The sequence below is a fragment of the Schistocerca piceifrons genome, chromosome 3 (genome assembly GCF_021461385.2).
Source record: "Schistocerca piceifrons isolate TAMUIC-IGC-003096 chromosome 3, iqSchPice1.1, whole genome shotgun sequence".
In the NCBI taxonomy this organism is placed as follows: Eukaryota; Metazoa; Arthropoda; class Insecta; order Orthoptera; family Acrididae; genus Schistocerca; species Schistocerca piceifrons.
In genome coordinates this window covers 677,406,348-677,419,220 of record NC_060140.1, presented here as the reverse complement: position 1 = coordinate 677,419,220, position 12,873 = coordinate 677,406,348, and the positions used below count along the sequence as shown (strand labels likewise).

Below are 12,873 nucleotides of genomic sequence, written 5' to 3'. Positions count from 1 at the left end.
TTGCCAATTGTCCACAAGACCGATGAGATGCACAGCATTATTGTAATACAGCAACAACAGGGCGATTGCGAGCTGTAACAAGTGGCTCGTTCACCGCTGTCTGACGCAGTCCGACAATACGAAGCCTACCGGGTCGCAGTCTATTTACGACTGCGCGCACACTGCACACTGACACACACTTCGTTGCCCTCCCCTGTTAGGCGACTGCCGCTCAGGTCTCCGCCTGGCTTCATATGGCGCTGACCTCCTCGCCGTCCAGGATGATGTCGGTGGAGTTGACGCGCAGCTGGCGCGGAGTGGGCACGCCCGCCGAACCGGCGGAGGAGCGCGGCGAGCTGCACTCGCGCAGGTGGCCGCAGGAGCCGTTGCGGCCCCCGGCGCCGCCCCCGACGCCGCCGGCGCCCTTGGGCCTCCGGCCGGGCACGGCGTCGCGGCGGCCGCCCGCCCCCGCCAGCGACGGCCGGCTCGAGACGCTCTCGTAGCCGCAGCGGCCGTCGGCGCAGCAGCAGCAGCAGCACGGCGTGCGGTAGTGCGCCGTCAGGATGCGCCGGAACGCCTCGCGGAACTCCGTGTTGAAGATGGAGTAGATCACCGGGTTGAACGCCGAGTTGGAGTACCCCAACCACGTCAGCACCTGGTTTAGAGCAAAGAAGAAATTTTCTGTGCAAGCTGGTTAATGTCCTGTTCCGAGGCAAACACTTTTCGACTTCACATCAGAATTCTGCTCTGAAAGTTGCAAAGGTTTTTTATTTGCAGTACACCAAAGAGAGGAAAACAAAAAAAGCTACGGAATTACGAAATAATTACACATTCTGTGACTATGCATTGACGTCAGCTGTCTGCGACAAATGAAAATTTGTGCTGGACTGGGACTCGAACCCGTATTTCCAGCTAATCACGAGTAGTCGCCTTAATCACTTCAGCTATCCAAGCAGGCCTCCATGGTCAATCCAGATTTCCATACATGTCTTAGTCACAACCGTTATATTCGCACAATTCGTGATTCCCGTATTGGGGGACAGATATATCGTCATGTTAGCCCATCGAGTAATGGCTGCATCATTAATGGTTACTGTGTTTATATAGTGTCTGTATCTTCACAATACAATATCCTCTAGTCATGCATGTATGTTCCTGTCTAGCACAGATTTCCATGTGCCGCAAATAGCTGACGTCACCGCACAGCCACAGAATGCGAAACTATTTCGTAATGCTTACCGCATCTGTAATAGTCAGTGGCTGCGTCTGTTCTTTCAGACATCCGTGTGTTCTTGATGTTGAAGGACATTGTACTCAGAAGATACAGGCACTGTATAAACACAGACCTAGCAACCATCAGGAGTACAACTGCGGCGGCTACTGAGGAGGGAGGTGCCAAAATAATTCCCCTTGTTTTTTTTAAATTATAATAAGATTGCAGTCGTGTAGTCGTAACTACGAGGTAGATCCAAAACTTCATCACAGAAATAGGAACTCTTTGGCTGATACTTAAGGTATTTCAGTCCCCAGTCAACGTGGTGGAAGCGGGCACCAACACTGCTTTGAAGTGTGTGCTACCACGTGTGAACCAACTTGAGGAACGTATCGGCAGTGGAAATGTTTTCATTCTGCCTGTGGTATAAATGAGACTTAGCACCCAGACAAGACGTTTGGCAGAAATCGGACTGTCGATTCACTTTTCAAATCAGTACAGAATTACCCTGGTAAATTCGCTTTATATTTCCATTAATTAATTTGAACTTGAGGTTTCAGATTTATGACTTTCATTCTAAGAAAGTCGTTCCTTACAGAATCTACAGCCAATGTCATATTTTGCATTGCGAATTGCCTCTGTTATCAATGCAGGGTATAATGGGATGTTGTCAAATGAGAGAAGGGATAGAAAGTCAGTGTACAGGACACCATAACAAATAAACTAAATGTCAATGTTGTGACTGATAACTCAGAAGTCTGGAGTACTTTTAACCTGTAACTACATTGATGGGGTAATTTATTAAACTACGCGCCACTCTTTAGTGTACAGTTCCTTTCGTACTGCAGTACTGCCATTCCGTTTCTGTGTAATCTTAGTATCGGCTGTGCTTTTGCATTATCCAGGCGCGTTGTGACCAGCGACAATTATTTTCACAGGTAAGTACCATTTCGGACCGAAATCTACCCCACGAAGTTATAAGTGTTGCTTTTTTTGTCTGTCAACACAAATTGTTTGTAATTGTTTTACACAGAATGGAACGATGTTTTAATAATGATCAAATTTTGGTGCTATTGTGAGCTTGTGAAGACTGCTGACTCGTTGGATGCACCGGATTGTTTTCAAGCAGCCGAATTTAGTGACAATGAAACAGAAATATCTGATCAAGAAACTGAGAATGAAATAGTGAACTATGAAGACGCAGAGGAAGAGAATATTCGCAAACAAAGCCAAGAAATGGTAAGACAGTCTGGTTGCTTTTATGGAAAAAACCGTGATAAAAAATAATAGGAAGATTGTACATAGAGATTTTACAAATCACTTAGGCATGGCATTGATGGAAGGAAATATCAGACAGAAGAAAAAGATTTCCAGAAATTTTTCTTGGGTCTTGCAGACTGCAATGGAAAAAGTGCTTTGCAGAAATTTTGAAAATAATAGCAGTGTCGACGAGTCTGCAGTGTACGTCCAAGTGGGACCGATTCAGCCAAAACGGGTCACTGTCACATATGTCCACTCTTTAAAGAAACCAAAACATGGTCTAAATGTCAAAAATACAAAGTGCATTCCATTGACAAAAAGGTACACACTGACTGTGATGAACGAAACTAAGTTCTAAGTTGGTTCTTTCGTATACCTACTGTCATACTTTATTGAAATTCAGTGTTTACTTTTTCTTTAGAGTTTACTTAACGGATTTTGAAGTAGATTTTCTTCGTTTTGTAGCTCTAAAGACGCTATTTAAGAGGCCAAAGTTTATGTAAGAGCCTTAATTGTTGATAAGATGTTTCTTTCTTAATAGAGATTGATTTTTCATAAATAGAACACTTTTTTCTATTGATAATTTGACAACATTTTAGAGAAACAAAGAAGGAAATAAATTGCTGAAGGTTTTCGTTTTGGTCTCGAAACCTACCCCACGAAGATACGCAGTCTAAACAGCGAGTGTATTTAAGGGCTAACAATCCCTTTCTAAATGTACAGCAAGAATGGGTATAGTGGCCACCATAAGGAAAACGTTGCTCTTCACTGACATCATGTCACAGATAGGCATATGAAATATATCTGTAAAAACTGTATAAATTCCGTAATTATAAAACAATTCTATTATTATTAGAATCCTCACATTGCAGTGGGAAAGCGAGCTTAAGTGAAGGTCTGAAAAGGGTCCATTTTTGTCTGGTTGCTACGCAAAGTGGCCAGAGATAGAAAAAAAGAAAATAAGACTCGGATGAAGTGGAATCTGGTTTTCTAAGGCTTATATTTGAATGTCTCTTCTTAAACTGTGTCGCCGAGTCCGTACTCGCCACCTTTTTCTCTTTGTTGAATTAGTGTGCTCGATTATTCCACCCAGTAAGCTGAAATGCCGTAATAGCTTCCTTTCATCTAAATTTATGGTTAAGGACTTCTTGTTCTTGTTCTTGGTGGAATACCCATCTGAAGTCTCCTAAATTCTTCTGTCTTCATTAGAGTTCTGCTTCAAATGTATTTCTTGAGACACTAAATAGTTTGGGTGCTGTAACAACTCTTTTAAGTGTGTTTCTTGAGGCCCTGAGTAGTTTGGATACTGTAACAAACAACATATTTTCTTCCAGTATTCAATGCCTGTTGCACAGCTTGGGAATCTTATTATTCGTGTAGTGAGTTTCTAAAGTATAACAATTTTATGGCTTCTTAACATACACTTGTAATAAGAGAACATAGTTTTTCACCAAGATGTTGACACACTAATGCCTCAATATGGTTATTTTACGAAATACTCTCGTTTTATTATCAATTCAGTTGTCTTGAAACAAATTAAATAGACTGTAATTTATATGTTTGGGCACTTGGCCTCTTTTCTCTGTTATGTGACTGGCCACCACGCCGGATTGTACGCCACTGCGCTAAATATTGGGTGAATTCTACATTACATAACCTCAACAATTCATAAACACGTGGTTTCGAAAGGCTGAAATACAACGTTTTACCAGCGTAACAGCAATTAACTGTCACAATATATATTTTTCGTACATCAAAGAAATTTATCGCTTGTCTTACATCAGACGTAGAAAAAACACAAAACCAAAACCAAAGAATTCTCTTTGAACAGTTTTAAACGTTCGCCACCAGGCTGCAGCAGTCTCCAAGGGAATGAAACGAACTAGCCACTTTATCCATCCTTACCCTAGTAGCAAAAATAATAGTAGTGGTTCAACTAAGAAATAAGGAAATGCGTTAAAAATGTCATTTCACAACATTTTAAGCAACCAGAAGTAGCACCAGTATCCTTCACTGAAATTAACAAAATTATGAAAATTCTAAAAAATAATTGCTCGTATGGTATTCATGGAATTTCAGAATTCTGAAATGTTGTTCTAATGTAAGAAGTAATGTCCTTAGTGGGACACATAATGCACTACTGTCACAGGAAATTTTTCGAGACATTAAAATATGCCATATTATTGTTAAACTCTTTAGAGGAAAGGTTCCAAGAAAGACAATGTACTCAAGAATAGTCTCTCATTTAAGTAGAAAAAGTCACAGTTTGGATTCCAGAAGGGTTGGTTCACTGAGATTGTTATTTATACATTCAACCACCAAATATTACAAGCATTAAATAATAAAATATCACCAGTTGGTATTGTTTGTGATCTTTACAAAGGATTTGATTCTGTAGAAGGTATTTCCTTCCTAGAAAAAGTCAAAGTTAATGGCATTGATATCTTCACACACAACTGGGCTGAATCATACTTAACAAATAGCATGCAAATAGTTGTGCTGATAAATTAAAACAGCACTAGAAAGATATAAAATTTTAGTGACTGGAGATATCACAAAGGGAGTCCCACAGGCTTCAATTTTGGGTCCACTCCTGTTCATTCCATGTGTGACCTCCCACATAAAATTCAACAAGCAGAACTGATACTCTTTTTCAGACGATACTTGTGTTTTAGTGAATCCCATTAGAGAGAAAGCAAAATATGACATTGTTAATGATGTTTTTGAAAGAATTATTAAGGGGTTTTGTTTAACAAATAGAATCATAAGAAATAATGGTGTAGCTCACAAACAGAAGTCAGTAAATATGGCAGAATGCTCTAAGTTTTGGGTATACATATTGATGAAAACTTGGAGTGGAGTAAGAGCAGTACTGAGCTACTAAAGCAATAAAGTTCACCTACTTTCGCTTTTCACGTAATTGCTAGTCTTCGAAACAAACGAATGCACCTCCTGACGTATTCTGCATATTTTCACTGAATAATATCGCATGGAGTAATTTTTTTGGGATAACATATTGCACAGAAAGAAAGTATTGATTTGGCAAAGCGAGCAGTATGTATAATATGTGGTGTCCACTTGAGGTCGTTGTGTAGCTACCTCTTCAAATAGTTAGCCATTTTAACAGCACCTTCACAATACATATGTTGGTTAATGAAATTTGTCACAAGTAATACACCACAATTTGAGAATTATAGTGATATTCATATGTACAACATTAGAGGAAAATAATGACCTTTATTACATAATATTAGAGCTGTCAATGACTGACGAAGAAGTTCATTATGCAGCAACAAAAATTTTTGATCAATTCCCATTAAAAAAAAATATCTATCATGTAGCAAAGCAATTTTTAAATCTAGCCTGGACAACTCATGCTATTCTATACCTGAATTTCCATTTATAAACTGATAGCCTCCAAAAAAGGAACTAATTCTTGAGAGTTATTGCATGAGTAGGACCAAAAAATGATGTATTGATTAATTTTAATATTAATAATGTATACATATTTTGTACATTTACTTGTTGCATATCATTTCAGTGGAAGAATCGTTCAAATGATCTGTGGAGCTGACTCTCCAATTAACTAATCAACCAACTAACTAACTCAGTATGGCAATGAGAGTGGTGTGCACGCATCATGGGTTGTTAAGTGGAAACACGATAACTTTCGTGAGGCGAACCTCCCTCTGCTGTCGGTTCCAATCTTGCTGATGTCCTTGATACTTTGTAGGCTTTTCCTCTAACTCGAGCTACAAGATGCCAGAACGAAAAGTAGGAGGAAATCTTTTCTCCATTTTAAGTCCTCTTGAAAATCGATTTGGTGCTATATAGATCTAAAAATTAAAAAAATTAAGAGATTAAGACAGAGCATTCTTATTAACACTTGCATTCTTCTTTTTATATCGACTAATTCTTTGTGATTTTGTAAATGTATGACGTGATTGATTTATGTGTAGCATTGCTTAACGGTGTTTCCGTTCGTATCTGCTGTCAGATTTACATACTGTCGTGGTAACGAAAAACTGTTTCTTTAGTATGAGACAGGACCTCACATATACACAGAGCATAGCAAGGTCAAAAGTGCTTAATATCTTAGTCAAGCGACAAGTTTTGGGGAGTTTCCTATTACAGATACTTTTTTGGTTTATGGAATTTGACGTTCTTCGTAAGCTTTTCATGGTAAGTATATATTTTTAAAGAATTTCACCTTTGTTTATTAAATATAAATGAGCCGTGCGCGAGGTTATATCGATTCTTGTGGTTGCGGTAACTGTTGACCTAGCTACATCTTTCTTGGCCTCCCGAGTGGCGGCGCCTAGGGCGGCACTACAAGGCATTTTAGCACGTGGGCAGCTCTGACGTGCTGGACTGTGGTCTGGCGGTTTTGATGAACCATCACGTCGCGTAGCGAATTGTGCCTTAGAGCTGTGGCGGTTTCACTCTTGTAGGTTAGTTCACGGTCCGAGCCTCGCCTACTGGAGATTTACAACTTTATCCTTCTTGTGCGGCGGCGGACCGGTTCTGGAGTTGGACTACGGGTGTGTTTCTACAGCCTTGGTTGGTGGATGCGGCCACAACTGCCGTAAACGTTACTCAGGAGCTAAGAGCACAAAACCCCCACTCCGTGCAGCCACTTCGGACCGTTGTTAGATGATTCGAGATTAAATTGATTCTGGTCGTTCTACTAGCCGTGTCTGTCCGATACATTCGTATAGACCAGCATCATGATGATAAGACCCTGTCTAAAAAAAATACTCATATAGCTGGAAGAGGGTATCAGCATCAGGAGGCCTGTGTGTTTTCTAAATAGAAGTTTTAGAGTGTGTGGTGAAGTTAGAGGGTCAGGTACTAGTGGAAGTAAACCTGAGAAGGTCGGTCGTAAGTCGTGTTTGGGTAGCTCGGTTGGTAGAGAACTTTCCCGCGACAGGAAAATCCATGTCCGTGTTCCTTGCAACACACAGTTTTAATGTGCCAGGAAGTAGTGAAAATTTCATTTCGTCTTCTTCTTTCTATTAATCTATTGTTTGAAAAACGACGGTAAATCAATAAGTGCCTTCATCTTCATTCTAATCGTTTATAGCAGGTCTGGAAAAGCGTGGCTCGCACGATGTTACCCTCCAGTGAACGCTTGCCCGTTGAACTCCACTCGGGTGGTGCCACAGCCCTTTGTTCGTTTGTGTATCAGCAGTGAAGTGGGCAGCGTGTCATCAACTTCTAAAGAGGCATCGGTGTGTCGTTATCCGCTCGCTCTAGGCGTTTTGTTCAAATTTACTCTTCTTATTTCTGCACTACCGCTCAAGTTGTCATTTTGTTTATTGCTATAGCTGTCATTCTAATTTCTATTCTGGTTATTTCTGTGGCTATTTTTCAATAACGGTTCTTAAGAATGTTGGGAAGAAAGAATACTGAAAAGGACATTTTTCATGAGGAATGGGAGCTTAAGTATTTTTTATAAACAATTCAGATGAAAAATCTCAATGCTTAATATGTCAAGAATGTTTAACTCAAAACAAATGTAATAATCTAGCTTGACATTTCTGTTCGCTCCGTGAAGCAATACATAGGCGTTATTCTCATGATGAACGATGCCCTTTTGTTGTCGATAAGTTAAAAAAAGAGGGTCGTTACCTGAACAATCCAATTTAAAGGAAAGAGTTTCACAGAATCGTACGTCGTACACTTAAAATTAACTAAAGATCAGAAGTGCATCAGCGTCGGTTTATAGTGTTAAATAGAAATGGAGAAGGAATTTGGTTTCAATGATGCCACGGCACATTTTAAAACAGGTGCTTTGTCGGGTAACATCGTTAATTCGGGATATGGTTCGTAACACAGAAAATAAACAACAATTCAATTGCAAACTGTTGGTACCGTTTCTTTGTGTGTGGACGAGAGTACTGATCGAACAGATCTTAGTCAACTACTAATTTTGTTCGCTTAATAAAGGGCGGGTTTTTTGTACACGAAGAGTTACTCTTTTTAGTTCCGATGCTCAGAATAACAGGTTTGGATATTGTAATGCAATTAAGAAATGTGTTGACAAAGTTGGTGGTTTTAAAAAATGCTCAAATTTTTACCGATGGTGCACAAGCTGTGATTGGTAATGAAAATGGTTTCTTTGGCCAATTAAGAAAAGATGAAATAGTTTAACTTTTCATTGCATTATTGATCAGGAAGCACCCTGCGGGAAATATGAGACTGCTGTCCTCAGTGAAAGACGTACCGAAAATTACGAACGTAATACGATGAGGAAATAGATCTCTCTATCTCAGCGAAAATTTTGCAAGAAGTTAATATGGTATACGGAGACATACTTCTTCATTCCAAACTGCGTTAGCGGAGTGCAGGGAAATATTTAAGGTGTTCGTTTTGCAGTTAGAATGTAACTTTTCAAGTTTTTGAATAAAGAAGCAAAATCGTATAGTGGTACGGAATTTGAAGATTAACTGATGATGCATGTTTTTAATCAGAACCGGCATTTCTAACAGGTTTTACAAATTATTTACATAATTTGAATTCATGTTTGTAAGGAAAGGAACACACTATTTGCGATATGTTTACGGATATTAATGGATTCCGGTGTAAACGTATGTTTTTTAAATTAAAACTAAACAAGGGAAATTTGTCTTATTTTCCGAGTTGCTGTGAACTGAAACAAGATTACACGAAAGTAAAATATTCGGGATTTATTCTATTACTGGTGAAGTCTCCAATGAGTCCCATGGTTATTTTTTGTTTTATAGAGCTGGAAGTCAGTTTGTTTTATAGGTCAATGGAAATTAGTCCTCTTCAAGAATAAGTTTATAGGTTACAAAATGATTCATTCATGCTATCCACAACAGAAAAAGATGCCGAAATTTTTAAATTATGCCACAATTTCAGTACCCAAAAAGAACAGATTTCGCTCTTAAAATAAATTTTTTTTTCTGGTCAATATACATTTGTGAAAGTACATTTTCTTCACTGCAGTGTATTAAATCTGCTGAATGTAACTGAGTGACGAATGAATAGGTGGAACATCAACTCAGGTTCACTAGAACGCTATTTGCCGTCGAATTGCAGATCTTATCAAGATCAAAAATAAATCGAACCTAAATATTTAAATGTCTCATGATTGTAAACACAAGAGTTTGAGACAAATAACGAAATAAAGATCAACGTTTTAGGAGTGTATATCTTTGGGCATTTGCGTTTAGGAGTTGGTATTATAGCGCTTACGATCCACGACGACTGACAGTCATCCGTCGCAGCGGTGTCGGGGCCTCGACGTCACCGCATGAGTCGATCTGAAGAGAGAAGCGAGCCGCGCCTTGCCAGGCCAGTTCTATAGATCGCTGCGAGGGGCTTTCAATAAGTAATGCAACTCATTTTAGTTCTGGAAGCAGGTTGGTTTTATTCGCGATTCAAATACGCAATAGTATTCCCCACTCTTTTGGCTGGAAAATCCTGTTTGTCAATCTCCGTTCTGTGCGACGGCATTACACACTATCAGACCAATTGTGTCATTGAATTGAAGGGTTCCTAGGTAACAGAACACAGCATGTCTTTCTCAATGGAGAGAAGTCTTCCGAAGTAAGAGTGATTTCAGGTGTGCCGCAGGGGAGTGTCGTAGGAACGTTGCTATTCACAATATACATAAATGACCTTGTGGATGACATCTGAAGTTCATTGACGCTTTTTGCGGATGATGCTGTGGTATATCGAGAGGTTGTAACAATGGAAAATTGTACTTAAATGCAGGAGGATCTGCAGCGAATAGACGTATGGTGCAGGGAATGGAAATTCAATCTCAATGTAGACAAGTGTAATGTGCTGGGAATACATAGAAAGAAAGATCCCTTATCATTTAGCTACAATACAGCAGGTCAGCAACTGGAAGCAGTTAATTTAATAAATTATCTTGGAGTAGGCATTAGGAGTGATTTAAAATGGAATGATCATATGAAGTTGATCGTCGGTAAAGCAGATGCCAGACTGAAATTCATTGGAAGAATCCTAAGGAAATGCAATCCGAAAACAAAGGAAGTAGGATACAGTACGCCCACTGCTTCAATACTGCTCAGCAGTGTGGGATACGTACCAGATAGGGTAGAGATAGAGATAGGATAGAGAAGATCCAACGGAGAGCAGCGCGCTTCGTTACAGGATCATTTAGTAATCGTGAAAGCGTTACGGAGATGATAGATAAACTCCAGTGGAAGACTCTGCAGGAGAGACGCTCAGTAGCTCGGTACAGGCATTTGTTGAGGTTTCGAGAACATACCTTCACCGAGGAGTCAAGCAGTATATTGCTCCCTCCTACGTTTATCTCGCGAAGAGACCATGAGGATAAAATCAGAGAGATTAGAGCCCACAGAGAGGCATACCGACAATCCTTCTTTCCACGAACAATACGAGACTGGAATAGAAGGGAGAACCGATAGAGGTACTCAAGGTACCCTCCACCACACACTGTCAGGTGGCTTCGGAGTATGGATGTAGATGTAGATGTGAGATTCTCTTGAAAACCAAGCAGGGCCTGCATTTATCCATTCAGAGAAGAGTTCAAGCTGTTTTGAATGCCTACAATTTTCTTACGGATATTACGCGTGGACGTACGTCGTGATTTTGGCGGTAGCACATTCTTGGCTGCCTCCTGTGTATAGTCCATGAAGTATGTGACGTAGAATGAATGAATAACTAAAGGGCTGACCTTGAATACGAATCCTGGTATGCAGGTCTTGCAGAAGGCGGCTACGATGTTGACGCAGAAGAAGGGCACCCAGCAGATGAGGAAGACGCCCATGATGACGCCGACGGTGATGGCCGCCTTGTGGTCGGACACGTGGTACGGCGACGAGCTCATGGCGGCGATGGGCGGCTGCTGCTTCCCGCCGGCGTCGGCCGAGTCGGTCGTCGCTCCGAAGTTGGTGCTGGCGGCGGCGGCGGCGGGCAGCGGCCGCGTCACGGCGCGGATGTTCTTGACGTGCTTCTGCGCGTACAGGTAGAGGCGGCAGTAGATGCCCAGCATCACCAGCGTCGGGAAGTAGAAGCTGATGCACGAGCTGACGACGGCGTACGTGGGCGTGAGGTCGAGCGCGCACGTGGGGTGCTCGGTCGCGCCGTCGTGGTAGGTGAGCGGCTGCGGCGGCCGGTGCAGGCCCAGCGAGATGGGCAGGAAGGAGATGAGCGCCGCCAGCAGCCAGATGGCCGCGATGCTCGCCACCGCCACGCGCCGTGTCACCCACCGCCCGTACCTGCCGGCACCGACAGCTGCAGCCCGGCTCCAAACTGGAAACGTGCTGACACGGTACAGAGTTCTCACTACTGTCGAGCCGCCTATGAAACTATCTGACAGGTAGAAGCGCTACTGCCGGCTTTCAGCTGCGTAACTCTAAAACCTGCACTTGGAAACAATTGGCACCTATATAACTGCAGGAACACGAAGCTGCAACTCCCAGCCCACTGCAGCTGTATGAGATCCTCTTAGGTCGACTCGACAATGGTTACGTCACCATCAGTTGCATTTCAATTGTGCGTAAGTGCAGTGCTTGCCGGAAGGCAAAGCTCGTCTTGCGGGGTGGAAGTAGTCAAGTAAATGAAAACGTGAATTATTCATAGGCTTGCATTCGAAAGGATGTGTAACGCTGTTTAATGGAAAAGGAAAGACAGAAGAGAAACGTTTTGAAGCAGGAAAAAAAATCCATTTTCTCTGAAAAGCTGCAATAGGAGGTCAAATTTCCTTGCTAGAAGCAGAATATCACAAGGTGATTTATTTTATCTGAAAACGTTTTTATATCTATTGACCGCTAAATTTCTGGACGTTAATGATTCTACAAATACACGGGGGTCTGGTTAGCTGTTATAGCAGAGGTGGTGCTTGTTCCGTGAACATTTGTAAGGGGCATGTGGAAAAAACGAAGGAAAGAAAGTGACAGTTGGATGTTCGGTCAAAGTCGAGTCGTGGATGTCAGAGACGAAACAAGTGTTCGGATTGGAAACGGATACAGAAGGAAATCAGTCGTAGAATTCGCCTGAAGAACATTATGGAAAACTGGATGGTTAAATGGATATTTGTACATATGAATCCCAATCCGTACACTAATACTTGTCGGCGTGTGAGATGGAATCAGACGCTAGACTGTAGCACACTCATGTGCAGCAAGGCAATAATAAAAAATTCTGCATGGAAATGCGCATATCAGCCATGCATGTTATTAAACAAAATACGAGCTTACGGTGTTTCGGAACACTGTGCATACGGAACAAATTAAAGTGGAAAGGCCATATAAAACAAATCGTAGGGAAGGCAGATGCCACACTAAGATTCGTTGGAAGAATCAGTAGAAAGGAAACAGCTTGCAAAAAGCTCGTTCTACCGATACCTGAGTGCTACTCGACACTGAGAGCATTAATGGCACGTGTGGCGGGCGGCAGCG

General features: G+C 41.5%; 1 protein-coding gene across 1 annotated transcript in view; it reads right to left on the bottom strand.

The window, feature by feature from the left end:
- Nucleotides 1-229: 229 nt before the first annotated feature.
- Nucleotides 230-12,873, bottom strand: part of LOC124789956 (dopamine receptor 1) — a 61,956-nt gene continuing 49,312 nt past the window's right edge. The window contains exons 2-3 of the mRNA XM_047257488.1: nucleotides 11,148-11,691; nucleotides 230-634 (exon numbers count right to left, since the gene is read on the bottom strand). Of these exons, the coding sequence (XP_047113444.1) occupies nucleotides 230-634; nucleotides 11,148-11,691 (949 nt within the window). The remainder of the gene's footprint in view (nucleotides 635-11,147; nucleotides 11,692-12,873) is intronic.